The sequence below is a fragment of the Heptranchias perlo genome, chromosome 28 (assembly GCF_035084215.1).
Source record: "Heptranchias perlo isolate sHepPer1 chromosome 28, sHepPer1.hap1, whole genome shotgun sequence".
In the NCBI taxonomy this organism is placed as follows: Eukaryota; Metazoa; Chordata; class Chondrichthyes; order Hexanchiformes; family Hexanchidae; genus Heptranchias; species Heptranchias perlo.
In genome coordinates, this window is record NC_090352.1 from 7,618,334 (window position 1) to 7,642,133 (window position 23,800).

Here is a 23,800-nt window from a genome sequence, read left to right on the forward strand (position 1 = left end):
TCATGTCCCATTCACAACTGAACTCCTATCTGGTACTACATACCCTCTGTCTCCAACGCCCTCTGCCTTTTTGCGGCAGGCTGATGGTCCCGAGTATTAAAATGAAGTGTGAAATTATCAGCTGCTATTGAGAATTGGATGAGTCTTAGCAGGCCATCTCGCCTAAGACCAGTGCTGTTCTCAGTGCACGTCCGTGCCTTTTCGAGCAGGAGTGACTGGATAGTGCTCAGGAGTAGGCACCCTGGCTAGGACAGAAGCTAAAGATCTAGGCTTTTTAGCAATTTTCTTTCCTTCCCCTCCAAATTTCTTGCCTCCTCTCCTAAAGATGCTGACTCATGCTAGGATACCATTCCATAGGCACCAATTGTACTCTGGTAGTTCTTCAAACGACAGCAACCATAACTATTATAATTACTTTATTGCACCTTTAACACAGACATGCGCCCTAAGGTGCTTCACAGAGACATAATCAAAAATGTAGCCATCATTGCCTGAAAGAGTGGTGGAAGCAGATTCAATAGTAACTTCCAAAAGGGAATTGAAAAGGAAAAAATGCAGGGCTACAGGAAAGAGCAGGGGAGTGGACTAATTGGATGGCTCTTTTCAAAGAGCCAGCACAGGCACGATTGGCTGAATGGCCTCATTCTGTGCTGTATTGTTCAATTGTGTATGAACTGGATATTGAGTTTTGGCAGCTATCCAGCAGGAGGTCACAAGATGGCGATCTGGAGTAGGAACCAGAGCTGGTTTTTCCTCTCCCTAGCCTAGTTTTAGTGCAAATTCTCCCACCTTGGCTGAGATTAACTAATTCAGCACAGGCCAAGAATTAAACATCGGTATTCTTGTCTGCGGTTTTTTTATTTGTTCTTGGGATGTGGGCGTCATTGGCAAGGCCTGCATTTATTGCCCATCCCTAATTGCCTTTGAGAAGTTGGTGGTGAGCCGCCTTCTTGAACCGCTGCAGTCCGTGTGGTGAAGGTACTCCCACGTAGCTCAATTACACATTCATTGCACCAATTAAGCCATCAGGGGAGCAATTAACCTTTACTAACTAGGCAGAAATGTTGTAAAAAATACAATGGTTTATCAGTGGGGGATCTAGAACAAGCCTCACTTAACTTGATTCTACTTAAGCTAAAACATGAAGTGCGTGCAAAATCAGTAAGACACCTTTCTGCATGTGGCCAAAAGATCTCACAAAGAGTGGGGAACAAGTATCTAGTCCATCAAGGCTGCCTCATCTAGACATGGTGCAACTAGGTACATCATTGACCGACCCCCTAACTACACAATCTTCTGAGAGCTCGTCAAAAAAATAAAAACCTGCAGCCAATTGAGGAAAAACGTTGGGAAATTCCTCTCTGGCTCTCCAAGGCAGTCAAGCAAGTACCCATAATTCCTAATAATTGCTGTTAACTAGCAACTTGCCCCATGTTAGAGATGTCCTCCTCACTCGAGAACTTTCTTAAGCTCCCTTTAGAGGACTGCAGCAAATTCATACCCACTGTGTTTTGGCAGTCTATTCCAGATGACGATGACTGTCAGTCAAAAGAAATACTTTCTGGCATCTACCCTAACTTTGCCTATGGAATTTATATGGTCCTACCATCCTTATTCATCTCAAATAACTTATCCAGCTGGACAGAATCCAATCCTTTCGTCATTTTTAAACACCTCAATCATATCCTCTCTAAGCCTGTTTCTCTTAAAATAAATATCCCTAACTCTAGGAGCCTATATTCATAACTTAGAGCCCCTACACACAGTATCATTCTGGTCACTTTCTAATGCACCTCTTCCACAACCTCCATATCCTTTACCACATGCAGGACACACTGCTCCAAGTTGCAGACAAACCAAAGCCTTATAAGGCCTAAATATAGTGCTTCTGTTGCTGCTGCTTCAGCCTTGTCTGGTGAGCTGGGTGTTGGCTGACAAAAGCAAACCCACAACCAGCAGCTCCTGGTTACAGGGCTATGTTGTCAAATGGACGGAAAAGGCTCATGGCCATGCGCCTCTCACAAACCAGAATCAAGACTTCAGCCCAGGTTTGGCTGTCAATCAAACCTCTTACTTCAGAACATTCACAGGATGTTAATTACATCAGATGTTTGCCCCAGTTACTTTGAATTATCAAACATTTTAACCAGCTAATATCAGGGGCACCACTGGACAGAATGACACTAATTGTTCTGCACTCAACAGGCATTAGCATATTAAATCCCCTTTTGTTTGACAGGAGCAAACTACACATGCAAATTAAAATGCCTTCATTATTATTTTAGGTGTCACGGTTCAGTGGTAGCACTCTCGCCTCTGAGTTAGCAGGTTATGGGTTCAAGTCCCACTCCAGAGACTTGAGCACAAAATTTAGGCTGACACTCCCATTGCAGTACTGAGGGATTGCTGCACGGTCAGAGTTGTCATCTTTCGGATAAGACCAAGGCCCTGTCTGCCCTCTCAGATGGACGTAAAAGATCCCATGCTACTATTTCGAAGAAAAGCAGTGGAGTTCTCCCTGGTGACCTGGCCAATATTTATCCCTCAGCCAACATAACTAAAACCGATTATCTGGTCATTTATCGCATTGCTGTTTGTGGGACCTTGCTGTGCGCAAATTGGCTTCCACATTTCCTACATTAGAACAGCGACTACACTTTAAAAGTACTTTGTTTGCTGTAAAGCATTTTAGGATGTGAAAGGTGCTATATAAATGCAAGTTCATGCTTTTCATTGGCACACAGTCCCCACTGCTTATAGCGGGCTCATTGGTGCGAACGTGATTTGCCCGTTGTATGCGATGGCCAGAATAAGTTGCGAATGTTGTAGATTACAAATAAGTTGAACAAGACTGCGTGTAATGCAACTAGCTTTATTTAAACTGCGGTCAGTGCTTAGAACAAACTGTAACCCCACAGCACTTAGCAGGGATTAGAGGGGTTTAAGTATATAAACAATAATTGAACCTTAACGAAGTGTTATTTACTTATACAAATGTAAAATACTGTTTCCAGCATTTTCTGTTTTTATTTGCTATTTACTTATGTTTGTTCTTGCATTCAGTGCACCTTAATGAGTTGCACTGAATGCAAGAACTACTGAGTAAGTACAGCTGTTTCTGCCCGAAATAAACTGAGCTCTTTAGACGCTATAATCGGCAACTTTGAAATTGACTTTTATGACAATAATGGTTATCACCTTTTGGCCGATATATGTGTCTGCCTGTTTTAAACGTGGACGTTTTAAGTGGTGGAGACTGTACCAGACATAATACATGTTCCTTGCAGCTTGATAGATCGACATCAACTTACATTTATTTAGCACTTTTAACATAGAAAATATTCAAAGATGCTTTGGGTAGGGGTGGCGCGGGTTGGGGGGCTGGGAAGTAGGACTAGATAAGGGAAAGTGTAGGAGAGGTGACCAGCAGATTGGTGGAAAAGATGGGTTTGGAAAAGGGTTTTAAAGGCGGAGAGAGGATGAGCTGACTACCTAGCTTTAACTCTAAATATTCTCAGCAGCAAAAAAGAATTCAAGAAATAATCCATTATACACAAAGAATGCTTCATTTTTGTCACACAGAGGTCATGAAATTAACTTGGTGAAAGGAAAGTTAGTCTAGATATCAAGGACAACCTTTTTACTCAAAGGGTCGTACCTGTTTGGAATGATTTGCCAGGCAGGGTAGCACAGCTAGGCATTAGGAGGATAATTTTGACTTTGGGCAATATTGTAAAACGGGCAATATCTGATCAGCTGCCCGTTATACACCCCCCATTTACATTTCTATTGTGGCAATGAATATCAGGAGAGATGTATAACTGGCGGTAGATCCATTATCGCCTAATTTACACTATTGCCCAAAGTCAAAGTTGCCACCTGGGCGTGTACAAATGCAGGTGGCCGCTAGAAGGGAAGAGTTAGGACAAATGACCTTTTTTCATCCCTGCCTTATATTCAAAAGTATACCAGCCTCCATTAGCTGGCCAACCAACAAAGTGTAAGAGTCAATGTTTGCAATGCAGTATCTGTAAATCTTTTGTTCAAACCATTCACAGCTAGGAAGTCGAAGGCAGAGGAATGGAAAGATGCAATGAAACAGAAATAACTAATGTTGTGTAGTTTCCTTTCCATCTGGTTCTCATTTTTCTTGCTTAAGGCTAATTTTTCTCTAATACTGCCATAGAATGGAAGCAGGCTTTTCTCTTCCCCCTCCCATTCCACCATGATTTCTTCCTTTCCCCCAGATAATGTAGTTTTCTATATTAAAGGCACTCTATAAACCCAGACTGGAGTTGCCACCTATTGCTGAGTTCAAAACTGTCTCAATTTTGGGTTTTCTAATAGAAAGGATGAACTTGTATTTATATAGCACCTTTTATGACCTCCGGACGTCCCAAAGCACTTTACAACCAATTAAGTACTTTTGAAGTGCAGCCACTCTTGTAAGGTAGGAAGATACTCTCTTGGATTCAGTGTCACTCCAGTAAGGACCGAGCATCCCCTTTTACTGCCTAATAGCTAGTTAAATGATTGCAAGATCTAAGGACCTAAGAATCTGTTCTCTGGCTACTGAAATATTGGACATAATGCCTCATGAATTCTTTCTTTACAGAAGATGGACAGAAAAACACTATCGAGATGAGGCACGACTTCAAACCATGAACTGGTTTATATACATAACTTATGCTGTTCACTCATAAATTTTTTCATAGTGAGAACAAACCATTTCACTATGCCTCTCAGTTATGACTAATAATGAAGATACAACTTGCTAACTGTACAAACACAGGTTCACTTCTCTAGCTCAGCTATTCAAACCTAATCTGCTTCAGATTTTTAAAATGCAGAACACTTGCTGCTGTTACTCTAACCTTACACCTCACTGTGTCTGGGAGAAAGATACTTCTCGTCATCTGCCTCAAGTTTGTAAGATGGGGGTTGGGCCATTGAGCTGTCAATCAAAGTTACTGCCCCTTTGTGTGAGCACAAGGCTGCCCAGCATCTGCCTTTGCCAAGCCTTCAATTAGGCAAATGGAATGGAATGACACCTCTCCCCTCGGGTGTGGCAAGAGACATCTTCCCACAACGGCATGAAATGCTTCAGATTGTGTAACCTCCTTGTACCAATTCGGACTGCAAATCGCTGGCCTAACATTTAGGAAAAAAAAATGCTGTGTGCAACCTTGGGAGTTAACCCTTGATAAGCTGAATCTAACATTATAGAAATATAACTTTGAAAAATCCAACTCTGGCACAACTGCAAAATCCAAGTTGCTACATGTGTCAATTTTGTACCATTGTGTTTTTGATTTTGATGGATAGTTTCCAAATGTGATAATGTCTCAGACCAGCTGGTGCTCTCTGGACACAGGGACTCGGGTAGAACAATGTTTGTTTAGTGACAAGAGCACAGGTCCCGTAATCAAACTGAATGAGGTTCAGTGTTTGACCAGCTCATGTGAATTTGAGCCATAAAGAGGAAACTAGGCTTTGGTTTTTGATTGACCCTCCTGAAATTTTGACAATCTCAAAACTCGACTGTCCGGTTGAAAGCCAGACCAGTGGCTACTCTACAAATGACCTATTGCCAGGCCTCTCCCATGGTGCTGTACTGTTTTTACCCACCCTTCCCTCCTCCATGTGAGAGTTCCTTTGTGTGGCACCTCCCTTTGTGCATTGCTCCAGTAGACTAATGCCATCTGCCCACTTCAGCAGAGCATGGTTTGATAACCAAGAAGTTCTTCAAAATGAGATTGTCGTATGCTTGAAAGAATACATTTATAAAATTCACAGAACCGCTTTCAACAGAATACATACGTTTGTCATGTCAGTGATGATTTATTAGACATATAACTAAGTGATGTGGAACCTGTAGATTGCTTTTTTATTTAATGGGTTACAGAGGGTAGGAATTGTTCTGCATTTAATTTGCTCATAATTATTATAACTATATTTCAGATGAAAAATCTGAGCCTCTTGTAATAAAGAAGGGTATTGCCAAGAACAATGTTGATTTGATTACAAAATGCCCTTTTGTGGGTCTGTGGCACTGTGAAGGGGCAGAGATCCATTCTGTTCCAAATTATAGAAATTCTATATATTTCATCTCTTCATAAAGTTTTGATTATATGGTTTCTCATTTCTGACTTTAAATGTATTAGATATCAACAAAAACAACTTGCATTTATATAGCACCTTTAACGTAGGAAAACGTTCCAAGGCACTTCACAGGAACGTAATCAGACAAAAATTGACACTGAGCCAAAGCAGGAAATATTAGGATATTTGGACGGGTGATCAAAGAAGTAGGTTTTTAGGAACATCTTAAAGGTGGAGAGGTTTAGTGAGGAAATTCCAGAGCTTAGGCCCCAGACGGCTGACGGCACGGCCGCCAATGGTGCAGCGAAGGGAGTGGGGGATGTGCCGTTCTCGGAGTGTTGTAGGGCTGGAGGAGGTTACAGAGATAGGGAGGGGCGAGACCATGGAGGGATTTGAATACGAAGATGATGAGAAGTTTAAAATAGTGGCATTGCCGGACCAGGAGTCAGTGAAGGTCAGAGATCACTGGGGCAATGGGTGAACGGGACTCGGTGTGGATTAGGGTACGGACAGCAGAGTTTTGGAGGAGCTCAAGCCTACGGAGGGTGCAAGTTGGAAGGCCGGCCAGGAGAGCATTGGAACAGTCAAGTCTGGAGGTAACAAAAGCATGGATGAGGGTTTCAGCAGCAGATGGGCTGAGGCAGGGGTGGAGACGATGGAAGTAGGCGGTCTCTGTGATGGAGAGGATATAGGGTCGGAAGCTCAACCCAGAGTCAAATAAGACACCATGGTTGCGACCGTTCTGGTTCAACCTGTGACAATGACCAGGGAGAGGGATGGTATCGGTAGCGAGGGAACAGAGTTTGTGGCGCGGGCCAAAGACAATGACTTCGGTCTTCCCATTGTTTAATTGGAGGAATTTGCAGCATATCCAGGACTGAATATTGGACAAGCATCCTGACAACGCAGGTAGTGGAGGGGTCGAGTGGTGGTGGTGAGGTAGAGCTGGGTGTCGTCAGCGTATATGTGGAATCAGACGTCATGTCTTCGGATGATGTTGCCGAGGGGCAGCATGTAGATGAGAAATAGTAAGGGGTCAAGGATACATTCATGGGGAACTTCAAAGGAAACGGTGGAAGGGCAGGAAAAGAAGCCAGCCATTGCAGGAGATTCTGTGGCTACGATTGGATAGGTAACAGTGGAACCAGGCAAGGGGAGTCCCGTTCAGCTGGTCAACGGAGAAGCGTTGGAGGAGGATGGTGTGGTCAACTGTTAAAGGCTGCAGAGAGGTTGAATGGATGTGGCGGGATATTGCACCACGCTCACAGTCACAGAGAATGTCAATGGCAACTTTGATTAGGGCTGTTCCAGCGCTGTGGCTGGGGCAGAAACCTGATTGGAGAGATTCAAACAAGTTGCATGAAAGATGGACACAGATTTGAGAGGCAGCAACACATTCAAGAACTTTGAAGAGAAAAGGGAACTTAGAAATGGGGCTGTAGTTTGCAAGGACAGAGGGGTCAAGGTTGGGTTTTTTGAGACGGGGGATGATGATGCAGATTTGAAAGGGAGGGGGACAGTATCTGAGGAAAAGGAACCGTTAACAATATCAGCTAGCATAGGGGCTAGGAAGGGAAGTTGGATGGTCAGCAGTTTAGTGGGAATAGGGTTGAGAGAGCAGAGGTGGATCACCTGGACAAGATGAGTTCAGAGAGGGGAAATGGGAGAGAAACTAGAGAAAGTTGTGGGTTCAGGGCAAACTGATGGCTTTTGAACTAGTTAGGGTTAAAAATGGAAACTACCTGTCCTCAGAAGAACACCGGTTTAGAATGGGGTAAAATTGTCTGAGAAAGCATGCCAGATTGTTTGATCTGGTAAATATGGCAACTCAGTGGATAGCGCACTCACCGCCGAGTCAAAAGGGCATGAGTTCAAGCCCCACTCCAGGACTTGAGCACATAATCTAGGCTGACAACTCTTTGCAGTATTGAAGGAGTGTTACATTGTTGGAGCTATCTTTCCAACGAGAGGTCTGCCTGTTTAGGTGGATGTACAAGATTCCATAGCACCATTTGAAGAAGAGCAGGGAGTTCCCACTGGTTAACACTCCTCTCGATCAACATCACCAAAAGCAAATTAACTGGTCAATAATCTAATTTGCAAGGCACAGGCTCGATGGGATGAATGGCCTCCTTCTGTGCTGTAACAATTCTATGATTTGCTGTTTGATCATGGCTGATCCTCTATCTCTATACCATATTCCCGCTCTCTCCCCATACCCCTTGATGCCTTTTGTGTCTAGAAATCTATCTAGCTCCTTCTTCAATATATTCAGTGACTTGGCCTCCACAGCCTTCTGTGGTAGAGAATACCACAGGTTCAGCACCCTCTGAGTGAAGAAATTTCTCCTCATCTCAGTCCTAAATGTTCTACTACCCCGTATCCTGAGACTGTGACCCTTCGTTCTGGATCCTCCAGCCAGGGGAAACATTCTCTCTGCATCCAGTCTGTCTAGCCGTGTCAGAATTTTATATGTTTCAATGAGATCCCCTTTCATTCTTCTAAACTCAAGTGAATACAGGCCGAGTCGACCCAACCCAGTCTCTCCTCATACCACAGTCCTTCCATCCCAGGAATCAGTCTGCTGCACTCCCTCTATGGCAAGTATATCCTGTCTTAGGTAAGGAGACCAAAACTGTACACAATACTCCAGGTGTGGTCTCACCAAGGCCCTGTATAACTGCAGTAAGACATCCTTGCTCCTGCACTCTCATCCTCTTGCAATGAAGGCCAACACCATTTGCCTTCTGAACTACTTGCTGCACCTGCATGTTTGCTTTCAGTGACTGGTGTACAAGGACACCCAGGTCCCTTTGTACATCAACATTTCCCAATCTATCACCATTTAAATAATACTCTGCCTTTCTGTTTTTCCTTCCGAAGTGGATAACTTCACATTTATCCACATTATACTGCATCTGACATGTATTTGCCCACTCACTCAACTTGTCTAAATCGCCTTGCCTCTTTGCATCCTCCTCACAACTCACAATCCAATCTGGTTTTGTGTCGTCGGCAAATTTGGAAATATTACATTTTGGTTCCCTCATCCAAATCATTGATATATATTGTGAATAGCTGGGGCCCAAGCACAGTGCATGCACTTGAGAAAAGTAACTCATTGGTTTGAAGCACTCAGATGTCCTGAGGATGTAATAAGATCAATATAAATGAAGTTCTTCCTCCTTCATTCTAATTTGGGGTCTTTGGTGGTATCCTGTATTATTTCCAGTGCATATAGGGATTCATTCACCTTGTAGCCCATTATCCCAAATGTTTTATTAATATCAAGTTTGGTTCATTCAAACTGTGGGGTTGCCTACAGAAATTAGAGCTAGGCCATTCAGTCAGGAAACACTTCTTCACGCAAAGGGTAGTAGAAGTCTGGAGCTCCCCCACCCCCCACCAAAAAAAAAGCTGGCTGGGCCAATTGAAAATTTCAAAACTGAGAATGATGTTTGTTAGGTGGAGGATATGGAACCAAGGCCGGTAGATGGAATTAAGATACAGATCAGCCGCAATCTAATTGAATGGCGGAACAGGCTCGAGGGGCTGAATGGCCTCCTCCTGTTCATTATGTTCCTAGAAGCTGACTTTTGCAGAGAACACAAATGAGGAACATAGGGAAACAAAAAGCAAAATACTGCAGATACTGGAAATCTGAAGTAAAAACAGAAAATCCTGGAAACACTCAGCAGGTCAGGCAACACGCATGGAGAGAGAAAGAGAGTTAATGGTTCAGGTCGATGCCCTGCCGAATGTTTCCAGCATTTTCTGTTTTTATTTTGAGGACTACTGGGAAGTGGCCTGAATTATAACGTCCACATCAGCCACCTTCTGACATCATGCATTAGCCAAACAATTGTGGAAAGTAGACTCCTTTTGTAGCTACTTCCATCACTTGGAATTCTCTCCGCTTTTTAAAAAAAAAATTCTCTTTTCACTACTTTCATTGTTTAACATTTTTTTAAACTTCACGTCTGGCAGATATATTTTTCCCTACATATGGACCCCTATTGGTAGACTTTTAATCAGCCTGTCAGACTTCTTACCTCCTTGATTTATTGAGTTGTTCATTTAGTTGAGGGACCTGTGACACACTTTCCTGTGTTATCAACTGTGCGTTACCGTTAATAAAATTGCTGTAATTACATCATGGTCATTAATCCTTCAGTGTCATAATGCTGGTCAGACAACCACTACCAGGAAGCCATTGGCAAGTCAAAATGAAATAAAATCCTTTCATGAAAACCACAGCCTATATTACAAAAAGAATGAATGATTCCTAGGAGTGACTTCTAGACTGTGACCCCATCTCAGGGTTCAGAGCACTGTCCTAAACTCACTTGACCATCACTTGTGTGGCTGAGATCCCGTCAGACTGCAGTTCTCAGATATAACTATCCACCTGCACCTCAATTACATTGTTGCCTCGTGATCACTTTTTGGTATCCATTGCTCTATATGTAAACTATCTGACTCCTTTGATTATGTCATCGCCTTGTAATCACTAATAGATTTTAAGATGCAGTCCGATGTTGTAATGGTACATTATCTGAAACAGCAATTTATTGGCTGGACAAAAGCCCAATCTCTCCTGAAGGTGTCGATTTCTTGCATGGGGCAGTCCCACAGGCACTGGGCATCCTTGGGTATCTTGTCCAACTGGTCATTTTGCATGCATGAACCTGGACAGTGAGTGTCAGCAGGCTGTTCAACCATTTACAAACATGTGAAAATGACAGGTAGGAAAAGACTAGCTGGTCCATCAAGTCTGCCCCACACACTGTGATGGCTGGAGCACTATGACTAGACACTTCCTACCCCCAGCAGCCATGTAATCTCCTGGGAGAGGCAGAAAAACAAACAAGGGGGAGAAAAAGCTGTAAAATTCCTCTCCGACACCCCCCCTGGACGATCGAAACCAGTCCAGGAGATCGCATTGACCGTGTTAATCCACTTACCTTCTATATGATGCGATCTCTGCCCCAGCCAAGAATCGGTCCAGCTCCCTCTTGAAAGCTTGCAGAGAGCCTTCATTCGCGGCACCAGCTGGCAACATATTCCTGATTCATATCCTCATTTTATAATCTATGTGCACGCTTCCAGCCAGGGTCCCCAGTGATCGGGAGACCCTGCCCCGATTTTCTCCTCCCTAATCAAAGAGCGCTGAGACCAATTGCACTGCTCCAACTACCAGCCTGCCCGAGATCAGTACCAACCTGGGACATCCCTGGTTTTAAATGCCTCATCTGCAGACTGTCTTAACCAGCAGAGCCTTTGGGTAAATCACCCAAGTTTAATGTTTTTATGGCTGAACACTTGTTTTTTAATTGAATTCTCAACAGTTTACATTCACATAAATATGTTATGAATATGTTGTACATTTTAATTCTACGTTGCTCGTGGAAGGAGTGCATTGCGGCATTATGGTTTTGTAGCATGGTTGTGTCTGTGCTGGGAGCAATGCAAGTTTGAGTCGTTGAGTCAGGAAGTTGCCTGCTGGTAGTCATGTTGATTTGGATGGCGGTTGTTGTTATCGCCTGCCCGTGTGGGTGGGTGGGTCACCGTTGCTAGTCTAGATACTTGTGTGAGGGGGTTCGGAGGGGTGAGGAGAATGCTGAGCGAATCTCCAGGAATGGGCCAGTGACTGCTTGGTATTTCTACAGTCCCAGGCGGATGTCAGACATCATTTGATCAGACCGAGTTTCCACCGTGTTTGTTGTAGGAAGGGCTGCACTCCACCATGGAGAGGGAGGGAAGTGAGATGGGGGGGCCGAGGAAGTACCTTCTTACAGCTAATAACAAGAGCTCCGCTAACCTGCCAGGAGTCGTACCTCTTTACTGAGTAGGCCCAGTAGTCCCCGGATTGGAAGATCTGTCTTTTTGTGATTTGCTGTCCATCATCCGGAATGGCTGATGTGGGGACTGATGTGTTGGAGAGAGCACTTCTGACTGCAGCTCCTCCAGCACAGGGTTAACATTAGAGTCATTTTATTTCAGGAAGTCATAATTGGACTTTAATGCCGTAAGATCTTGCTGATAAAGTTTTACTGCCTATTGCAAAATCACAGCTTTATAATCTGGGAAGTGTCTAAAGGATTTAATTTGTGTATATTCACTATTTAGACAATGGTCATGTGTTTTTACTTGATGTGATGTCTGACTGTTTCTGACAGTTTATCATATGCCTTACACTGCTCCAGCAATTTATAGCAGTGTTTAGATAACACAAAAGTTTTGAATATACTTGCCTGTATGTATTTTTGCTAGAGTAGGTTTTGCCAAGAGTTCCTGCACATCTAACCATTTATGGGATACTTGGTGCAATTGGAATGTAAAGTGCTTCATCAGGAACTTGTTTCCTGCAAGTGAGAAATGTGTTTTTGTAACTTGCTGACATTAATACTGGATGTTGTGATTCACATTGTTTTCAACAACTTCACACTATAAACCTTAACATGATGTTGGCTTGCTTATACGGGGATAATACTTATTGGATGGAATTATATATGGCAGTTCAACATTGGGATAATTTTTTCTCTTTATTTTAGGTGCAATCCTAAACCAGGGTCCTATCCCACTCAAACCTATTACTTTCCTCCATCCACTGTCCCCCAGTACCACCATTATTCAGGGATTGTAAATGAGCAGGTACATTGGTATGCACATGAGCATCAACAGAGATCTAGTTATGGTCTTGAATATGGTCCTGGACTTGAATATGATGTTGGACACACATCTGGACACGGACACAGCCATGATTTCAGACACACATCTGGACACGGACACACCCATGATGTCGGACACACACCTGGACATGGGCACAGCCATGATCTTGGATGCACATCTGGACATGGGCACAGCCATGATCTTGGACATACATCTGGACATGGGCACAGCCATGATCTTGGACATACATCTGGACATGGGCACAGCCATGATCTTGCACATAATCCCGGACACAGACATATTTGTGATCATGAAAGTGATTATCAAAGTGCTGAACTGTATGGACAGGTGCAGTTTAATTCTCCCGGGCTCCAACAGAGTTACTATGAGAGCCATGCCCATACAAAAGACTTTGAAGGTTCCTGTTCTGTGGTCGTGAACCAAGTTTTACCTCCTGGTCCTTTGCTAGCGCAGGCTGCTGCACAACATGGAGGTGCCGTGCCATCATCATAAAGGACACCACTCAATGCCAAAGATGCCATTTTATTGATTACCAATTATCAGATGATAGAAATACAGAAACTCCCAAGTGCTGGTTCAAGTCAGTGAGACAGTAGAAAAGTTCATGTTGCTTCATAGTGAATTGTATCATTTGGTATCAAATTCAAGGTGCGAAAGATTTGAAAATCTGCAACTTTGTATGTACCAAATATTGGTATTAAAAATGTTGTCATACTTTCAGTAGTTTGTTTGCATTTGCTGGTTATTTTAACATTCAATTAGTGTTTCTTGTCTGTACTACATTCGTCACTTTTACCACAGGTGGCATGGATTGGAAAATTGTTTTCTGGTTGCAAAGTATGATCGAATTGTAGATTTTGTCTTAACCCTGGCACTATGCCCATTTCAATCCCATCTGGCGATGTCTAGGGGTCAACATTAGTACAGCTAGAATAATGGGGCAATTGAAGAGTATGACATGACTTATTTGTCATTCAATTAATGTGCTAATTAAAAATTAGCAGCTGATGGGTCTAGTAGTGTGAAGGACATACCTCCAACCTAGCCAGTCTTGAGTTTGACTCTGCTGCTTGCTTGACTCTGACTTGTACTGTTAGAGAATGTGTTTGTGAACTTTGTCTGTTAACTGGACAGGCCAGTAGACGTTCAAAAGTAAGGAATGAGAAGAAAGGAAATTCAGACCAAGATGGCCTGCCCTGTACCTTACAGAATGACCTAGAAAGCAGGTGTGGAGAATCCCGTGTGGACTTGACATTCTGTCAAGCTTGATATTAGCCAGGCCATTTGCGGAAGGTAGAAGATGGAGGCAAGGATTTTCACCCGATAGTGAGAGAGGGAAATGAGAGGACAAGTTATCCTGGGCCACTGATGACACACATGGTTATAGATGAGCATTGGTGGAGCTTGTGAATGGGTCACTTGTTTGCACCCAAGTAGGAAATGATGTGTGTGCCTGGGTGGGGGAGAGAGAACTGTGGGGACAATATCATTTTGAAAAAGGGAATCAAAATACAATTTGTTTAAGACAAAACTCTGGGAACCACTTTTGCTGTCTACGAGAACAGGACTACCCAATCTATCGCTATGGTCACATGACCCTGAGCCCTGACCAACCAGCTCTTGAAGCCCAGGGAATTGTGGTCCTAGTTGCACTTATTTCTCATTTGCTAGTTTGTTGTTTGAGTTTTGTGGGCTCTGAAAAGGTGCTGATGTCTTCATTGGCGGATGAATTTGAAATTAGAAGACCGAGATCTGTTAGCAATAGCAACTTGAGATATCTGGAAATTAGTAGCAAAATGGATGTTACCTGAGGCTCCTGATGCTCCATGGTACAGGCCTATGCAGCCCACGGAGATAAAAACTTGGATGCACCTGAACTAGACCACGTAGGAGGTGATTACGGTAAGTCTTCAATTATTTATTTAATGATTTTTATCTGTAAAAAGTGCGACTAAAGCAGAGTACTGAGAGAAATCACAGTCCTTGTGTTAACTGTTATTTTTGTGCCAATTGAGAATTTCAGACCCATATGCTTTTCATGGAGAGTGTCAAAATCAGACTCCTCAGCAACGTTCCTGGATACAGAAATAAACCTCTTTCCTCCATTTTGCTAGATAACAGATTATCATTGCGTTACCAAATCTTCTTGGTCTAGAATGCTTTATTTGCATTTCATCCTTCTCTTTTTCCATCCTCCTACTCCCAACATCTTGACCCTTCTTTGATCGCATTTAAACCATACATGCATCACCAATGCCCCTACCCTCTTTAATTGCAGCAATTGCCACTCCAAATTCCATGTTTGGAAGTACAAATTAAAACTACCTGATACTAGTGTCAGCCATGGCTCAGTGAGCAGCATTCCCTCCTCTGAGTTAGAAGGTTGTGGGTTTAAGTCCCTCTCCGGAGACTTGAGCACAAAATCAAGGCTGACACTTCGGTGCAGTACTGAGGGACTGCTGCATTGTTGGAGGTGCCGTCTTTCAGATGAGATGTTAAACTGAGGCTTCACCTGCCCTCAGGTGGAAGGAAACAATCGCATGGCACTATTTCGGAGTTCTCCCCAGTATCCTGGCCAGTATTTATTCTTAAACCAAAATCATTAAAAAAACCCAGATGATATGGCTATTGTCACATTGCTGTTTGTGGGACATTGCTGGGTGTAAATTGGCTGCCATGTTTCCTACGTTACAACAGTGACTAAACTTTAAAAGTACTTCATTGCCTATAAAGAGCTTTGGGACATCCTGAGGTTGTGAAAGGTGATATATAAATGCAAGTCTTTCTTTCTTCATTATTTTCTTTACACATTGAACAGAACATTGCAAAATGCAGCTAAAATTCTATTATATTTACAACCAAGCTCTTGTGTGGATAACAGGGGCTAGAATGTGAAGCATTTCTGAGGGAGCCTTTGGAAACATGAACCAATGATATCGGAACTGTAACTGAGCAATAGACAACAGTACATAAAATAGTTTTCTGCCTCTCCCAGTTTTTCCAGTGAGAACCTGAACCTTATCAACTTGGAAAGTCTTAGGTTTAATTCTCTAGCTGTACTGATTCCAAGAAGAGAGAGTTGAATTTGGCTTGGAAGAGGGTCAAATATCTTGTGCAAAAGGCAGAGCATAGAAATTGCATTCCTCTATCTTCAGAAAAAGCTAAACAGATCCAGCTGTGGAATTCCCTCCCTAAACCTCTCCACCTCACTTGACTAAGTGAATGGGCAAAACTGTGGGCAGATTGGATTTCAATGCAGGTAAGTGTGAGGTCATCCATTTTGGACCAAAAAAGGTTAGATCCGAATATTTTTTAAATGGTGAAAAGCTAGGAGCAGTGGAGGGCCAAATATATTTAGCAGTCTATGTACACAGATCACTAAAATGTAGTAGTCAGGTACAAAAAATAACCAAAAAGGCTAATGGAATGTTAGCCTTTATAACTAGAGGGCTAGAATATAAAGGGGAGGAAGTTTTGCTACAGCTATACAAACTACTGATTAGACCACAGCTGGAGTACGGTGTACAGTTCTAGGCCCCGCACCTTAGAAAGGATATATCGGCCTTGGAAGGAGTGCAGCGCAGATTCACCATAATGTTACCAGGGCTCCAAGGGTTAGATTATGAGGAGAGATTACATAAACTAGGCTTGTGTTCCCTGGAATATAGAAGGTTAAGGGGTGATTTGATTGAAGTTTTTAGGATTTTGAAAGGAATTGATAGGTTAGATAGGAACTTTTTCCGCTGGTGGGGGAGTCTTGGACAAGGGGACATAACCTTAAAATCAGAGCCAGGCCATTCAGGAGAGAAGTTGGGAAACACTTCTTCACACCAAGGGTGGTAGACGTGTGAAACTCTCTCCCACAGAAAGCAGTAGATACTAGCTCAATTAGTAATTTTAAATCTGAGATCGATAGATTTTTGCTAACCAAGGCCATTAATGGATATAGAACCAAGGTGGGTGGATGCAGTTAGGATACTGCAAGATCAGCCAAGATTTCATTGAATGGCAGAACAGGCTTGAGGGTCTGAATGGCCTAATCCTGTTCCAATGTTCCTCTCTCTCCTCCTTTAAGACACTCCTTAAAACCTATCTCTTTGAGCAAGCTTTTGGTCACCTGTCCTAATATCTCTTCATGTGATTTGGTGTCAAATATTAACTGATAACACTCCTGTGAGTTCTGGTGTGGGTGGTGGGGGGTGCACACATGAGGTGACAAGCCAAATACTGGTGCTTCCCTGAAGGTGGGAGAAAACCAGAGACCAGGACAGCCATGGTGCATTCTCATGCATTTAGTGCAGCTCATTGTATAACGGTACAGGCGGAATCCTGGGAATAGGTTGCCTAGCAACCCTATCAGCTAGATATATATAAATGTGGAACAAAGACAGTCATTTCTTGGGCTGAGCATTAAGCTTGTCATCCCATTAAGTTCATGGGAGCAGGGACCAAGTACTGTGTCCATCACAGCTAAACAATTAGGGATGGAGAATTTATTTTAAATTATTTGCAATATTGTTCCTTCTTTTCTTGAAGGCACTGAATCAAGCTGATGTACAGTGCCACAGGTGCTAGCAACCCTCCATTATCACCCAACTGATGCTGCCTCCAGGAAATTTAGATTTTTGTCACTTTTTTGGGTGCGTTTTGCGGTGTAATGGATTCTTTTCCTAGCTCGCTTTTCTGTTCTTTTGCTACGCTTTAGTCTTTTTATATGAATTTCTGAGTTTTTTTTTGTCCTGCGTTTAAAATTAAACCCAATGGTTTCTAGCACCTTACACCCTTGTGCTTGTGTACTCCATTCTTTTGGTCCATGAGCACTGACATGGGACTTAAACTAATTAGATTAGAAAACTCAATACAGGAAAATGGTCGGCGACCAATCGGCACAGCTCCAGGGCTGCATCCTCAGCCCAACCAAATCAGCTGCATTATCAACGTCTGTCCCTCTTACGGAATGCCAGAAATGAGGCTTGTTCGCTAATGATTCCAGTGTTCAGTTTCTTTCACAATTCCTCCAATAATGAAGAAGCAGCTGCCATGCCAGCCTACAGCAGGATTTGGATAGGCTTGGGCTGTCATGTGGCAGGTAACATCCAGACCACAAGCGCCAGGTAATGACTATCTCCAACAAGTGAAAACCCAACCTCCTCCCCACGACTTTGAACAGCACAATTATCACTGAGTTCCCCATTATCAACATCTTGGAGTCATCATTGACTAACTTGAGTAAGTTCTTTGATGAAATAACTGAGAGGGTTAACGAGGGTAGTGCGGTTGTTGTTGTGCATACGGACTTTTAAAAGCCATTTGATAATAGACTTGTTAACAAAATTAAAGCCCATGGGATTAAAGGAACAGTGGCAGTGTGGTTATAAAATTGACTAGGGGACAGAAAGCAGAGAGCAGTGGTGAACGGTTGTTTTTCAAACTGGAGGGAAGTATATTCCCCAGGGGTCAGTATTAGGACCACTGCTCTTTTTGATATATATTGATGACCTGGACTTGGGTATACAGGATATAATTTCAAAGTTTGCAGATGACACGAAACTCAGAAATGTAGTAAATGATGTGGAGGATAGTAACAGACTTCAGGAGGACATGGACAGACTGGTGAAATGGGCAGACACATGGCAGATGAAATTTAATGCAGAGAAATGTGAAGTGATGCATTTTGGCAGGAAGAATGAGGAGAGGCAATATAAACTAAATGATACAATTTTAAAGGCAGTGCAGGAACAGAGAAACCTAGGGGTGGCAGGACAAGTTGAGAAGGCTATTAAAAAAGCACATGGGATCCTGGGCTTTATTAATAGAGGCATAGAATACAAAAGCAAGGAAATTTTGCTAAACCTTTATAAAACACTGGTTCGGCCTCAGCTGGAGTGTTGTGTTCAATTCTGGGCACCACACTTTAGGAAGGATGTCAAGGCCTTAGAAAGGGTACAGAAGAGATTTAGTAGAATCATGCCAAGGATGAGGGACTTCAGTTATGTGAAGAGACTGGAGAAGCTAGAGTTCTCCTTAGAACAGAGAAGGTTAAGGGGAGATTTAATAGACGTGTTCAAAATCATGAAGGGTTTTGGGTTTAAGGAGAAACTGTTTCCGGTGGCAGAAGGGTCAGTAACTAGAGGACACAGATTTAAGGTGATCGGCAAAAAAGTCAGAGGCGACATGAGGAAACATTTTTTGATGCAGCGAGTTGTAATGATCTGGAATGCACTGCCTGAAACGGTGGGGGAAGAAGATTCAGTCATAAATTTCAAAAGGGAATTGGATAAATACTTGAAGGGAAAAAGTTTACAGGGCTTTGGGGAAAGAGCAGGGGAATGGGGCTAATTGGATCACTCTTTCAAAGACCCAGCACAGGCATGATGGGCTGAATGGCCTCCTCCTGTGCTGTACTTACTATGTATCTATGATGCATGCTTAACTAGACTAATCATATCAATGCTATGGCCGCAAAAGCAGGACATGGGCTGGGTCATGTTCGATGAGTGGCTCACTCCTGACCCCTCAAAATCTCTCCACCTTCTACATACCAAGAGCGTGATGAAACACTCACCACTTGTCTGGATGAGTGTAGCCGCAACAACACTCAAGATGCTCGACATTATCCAGGACAAAGCAGGTCGCTTAATCTGCCCCCCCTGCAAATGGGCTCAATATCCACCCCCTCCACTACCAGTACACTGTGACTGAAGTACGGACTATCTCCAGGGTGCATTGTAGCATCTCATCAGCACCACTGAGCTCCGTGACCTGTACCACCAAGAATGCCGAGCAGCGTTATTGTGGGAATACCATCATCCTCAAGTCACACGTCCTCCTACCTTGGACATATATTGCCATTCCTCCATGGGGGTAGATCTTGACTTTGGTGCAAGATGGATGATAGCGAGTCGGCATTTCCATTAAAGTCAGGGAGAGATGTAACACGAGTTGCTGACTCACTAGCACCCATTTTACACGACCGCACAAAGTCAAGATCTATCCCAATGTCACTGGATCAATATCGTGGAATTCCCTCCCCAACACCATCATGGGAGCACCAGCACCATCTCAGAGGAAGGAGGGGTGGGCACTAAATGTGGCGATGCCAGCTTCGCCCACATCCTGAAACCAAGTTTTAAAAAATCCAAAATGGCTGCAACAAATTAACACAAAATAAAATCATCTGCACGGACCATGTGCTGTAACCATCTGCGGTTTGGCTAGGTTTGGAATCGAATAAGTTATGAGCGTTTATATAGAGTGTTATTTTATCGAGGCCAAGGTCCACATTCACTAACCTTTCAGACTAAAATAAAACTGTCAATTTTCTTTTCAGTGCGGAATCGCTCCCATTTCAATCTCTCTGCTTCGTTTGTGCAACCTCATATTATTAATAAAATTAATTAATTTTCCGCTACTTGCCCTCTGCTTCTGTTACAGCATCCATACATTCAATAAACCATCTCTAACAAGTATTCATGAAAGACATTGATCAGCAAAAGGAATTTCCACTGAGCTTGCACTGTAATCAAACAATTAAACTGCAATCACAGGGACATACTGTGCTTTCACATACCTATGAATCTATGTCTAATGTATATTTTAGTTTCTCTGACAAATTTTAAGTATGTGTACTGCACAATATAAAACCAAACATAAAAAATTGAGGATTAACTGTAATTATCCCAGATTTTGAAAGCATTAGTCAAAAGAAGAAAGGCACAGTTAATTCTACTGGAGCTTTGAAAAATCTGTCATAAATTAAGCAAGATAAAATTAATAAAGTCTTTAGAGTCAAGGCTGATGTGTGGGTTTGTGAAGAGATTTATGATAGTAGACTTTACCTGTACTGCTGCTAGGAAGGTAGGACAGGCTATGCAAATCTAGCAATTGGAACTGTTCAGTTACTCTTTAAGTTCTCCCTGGAGCAGAGAAGGTTAACGGGAGATTTAATAGTGGTGTTCAAAATCATGAAGAATTTTGATAGAGTAAATAAGGAGAAACTTTCCACTGGCAGAAGGATCGGTAACCAGAGGATACAGATTTAAGATAATCGGAAAAAGAACCAGAGGGGAGAGGAGGAGAAATGTTTTTATGCAGCGAGTTGTTACGAAGGGTGGTGGAAGCAGTTTCAGTAGTAACTTTCAAAAGGGAATGGGATAAATACTTGAAAATGAAAAATTTGCAGGGCTCTGGGGAAAGAGCGGGGAGTGGGACTATTTGGATAGCTCTTTCAGAGTCGGCACAGGCAAGATGGGCCAAATGGCCTCCTTCTGTGCTGCGTGATTCTATTATTCTATGAAGTGCTTTAAACACCTGAGCTCACAGTAACCCCAGAGACTTGTGCAGGGTGAATGCTCACAGAATCAGGTGCATTATGGAAAGAGCCAACTTGCAACTGAGTGGGAACAGGGCCTGATAGTGCTGATGTCAACTCCAAAAGCAAATGTTTGGCAATTATATTTACCACACTTTTCTAAATCCCTTCCGCTGCCTCTATAATCTTTTTCCAAGTACGATGACTATTGCTCTATATGTTAATCCATGTGTGGTCTCACTCGAGCAAAGGCATCCTTTCCTTGGGCTTGTGTTTATTCCTATAGATTTATTAGAAAGCTCCAACACTCACAGGCCAATTCAGAAGAAACCAATGTGCATTGCAGATACCAACAGAAATATCAAACCGTGGCACATCAACAACAACTTGCATTTATATAGCGACTTTAACATAGCAAAAGCATTCAAGCTTCACAGGAGCGTCATCAGACAAAAATTTGACACCAAGCCACATAAAGATATATTAGGACAGGTGACCAAAGGCTTGGTCAAAGAAGTAGGTTTTAAGGAGCGACTTAAAGGGGGAGAGAGAGGTAGAGAGTCGGAGAGGTTTAAGGAGGGAATTCCAGAGCTTAAGGCCTAGGCAGCTGAAGGCACGGCCACCGATGGTGGAGCGATGGAAATCGGGGATGCGCAACAAGCCAGAATTGGAGGAGTGCAGAGATCTCGGAGGGTTGTAAGGTTGGTGGAGGTTACAGAGATAGGGAGGGGCGAGGCCATGGGGGGATTTGAAAACAAGGATGTTGCCAGACCGGGAGCCAATGTAGGTCAGCGAGCACGGGAGGGATGGGTGAACGGGACTTGGTGCGAGTTAGGATACGGGCAGCAGAGTTTTGGATGAGCTCAGGTTTACGGAGGGTGGAAGGTGGGAGGCCAGCCAGGAGAGCTTTGGAATAGTCAAGTCGAGAGTTAACAAAGGCATGGATGAGGAATTGCTAACATCTTAAGTTGCCACACCATTCTGCATGATTTAAATAAACCCACACTTTGAACTGCAGAAAACAAAGAGGAGTGTTATAGTGTCCAGAAAGTTAACCCTCGAGATCTCCAGTTGCTTTTTACAGAATTGGAACATTTTGCAAGCTATTAAAAGGACAGGCCTCAGTATAACTGCAACATTCACGCTGTTAATGTCCACAGGGATTCTCTCAATTGTAACTTCGGCGGAAGATCTGTGGAAATCCCGAAGAAATGGTGTAAACGCCATTTACGCTGTTTTCCGGGATTTCTACCAACCTTATGACAAACGATCGAGAGAACCTACAGAAATTGAAAGTATTATAAACATATTTAGTATAAATTGTTAACTATTAATTCATGGGGGAGTTATGTTCTTCTGAAGTTCAAATTGAAACAGTCTCCTACTAATACTGTCTCCCACACCACAATCCCCAGTAATACTCTGTCTCCCACACCACAATCCCCAGTAATACTCTGTCTCCCACACCACAATCCCCAGTAATACTCTGTCTCCCACACCACAATCCCCAGTAATACTCTGTCTCCCATACATAAACCCCCAGTAATACTCTGTCTCCCATACATAAACCCCCAGTAATACTCTGTCTCCCATACATAAACCCCCAATAATACTCTGTCTCCCATAACACAATCCCTAGTAATACTCTATCTTCCATACCATAACCCCCAGTACTACTCTGTCTCCTGTACCTCAATCCCCAGTAATACTCTGCCTCCCATTCCACAATCCCCAGTAATACTCTGCCTCCCATTCCACAATCCCCAGTAATACTCTGCCTCCCATTCCACAATCCCCAGTAATACTCTGCCTCCCATTCCACAATCCCCAGTAATACTCTGCCTCCCATTCCACAACCCCTAGTAATACTCTGCCTCCCATTCCACAACCCCCAGTAATACTCTGCCTCCCATTCCACAACCCCCAGTAATACTCTGTCTCCCATTCCACAACCCCTAGTAATACTCTGTCTCCCGTACCACAACCCCCAGTAATACTCTGTCTCCCACACCACAATCCCCAGTAATACTCTGTCTCCCATACATAAACCCCCAGTAATACTCTGTCTCCCATACATAAACCCCCAGTACTACTCTGTCTCCTGTACCTCAATCCCCAGTAATACTCTGTCTCCTGTACCTCAATCCCCAGTAATACTCTGCCTCCCATTCCACAATCCCCAGTAATACTCTGCCTCCCATTCCACAATCCCCAGTAATACTCTGCCTCCCATTCCACAATCCCCAGTAATACTCTGCCTCCCATTCCACAATCCCCAGTAATACTCTGCCTCCCATTCCACAACCCCTAGTAATACTCTGCCTCCCATTCCACAACCCCCAGTAATACTCTGCCTCCCATTCCACAACCCCCAGTAATACTCTGTCTCCCATTCCACAACCCCTAGTAATACTCTGTCTCCCGTACCACAACCCCCAGTAATACTCTGTCTCCCACACCACAATCCCCAGTAATACTCTGTCTCCCATACATAAACCCCCAGTAATACTCTGTCTCCCATACATAAACCCCCAGTACTACTCTGCCTCCCATTCCACAATCCCCAGTAATACTCTGCCTCCCATTCCACAATCCCCAGTAATACTCTGCCTCCCATTCCACAATCCCCAGTAATACTCTGCCTCCCATTCCACAACCCCTAGTAATACTCTGCCTCCCATTCCACAACCCCCA

General features: G+C 43.3%; 1 protein-coding gene across 3 annotated transcripts in view; it reads left to right on the top strand.

Moving 5' to 3' along the window:
* Positions 1-13,518, top strand: part of LOC137344815 (rhomboid domain-containing protein 2-like) — a 50,671-nt gene extending 37,153 nt beyond the window's left edge. For 2 of the 3 annotated variants that reach the window (XM_068007988.1, XM_068007989.1), the window contains one exon: positions 12,657-13,518. In XM_068007988.1, the coding sequence (XP_067864089.1) occupies positions 12,657-13,287 (631 nt within the window). In that variant the 3' untranslated portion in view covers positions 13,288-13,518. The remainder of the gene's footprint in view (positions 1-12,656) is intronic. The other variant, XR_010968465.1, reaches the window with a different exon arrangement.
* The last annotated feature ends 10,282 nt before the right edge of the window (positions 13,519-23,800 follow it).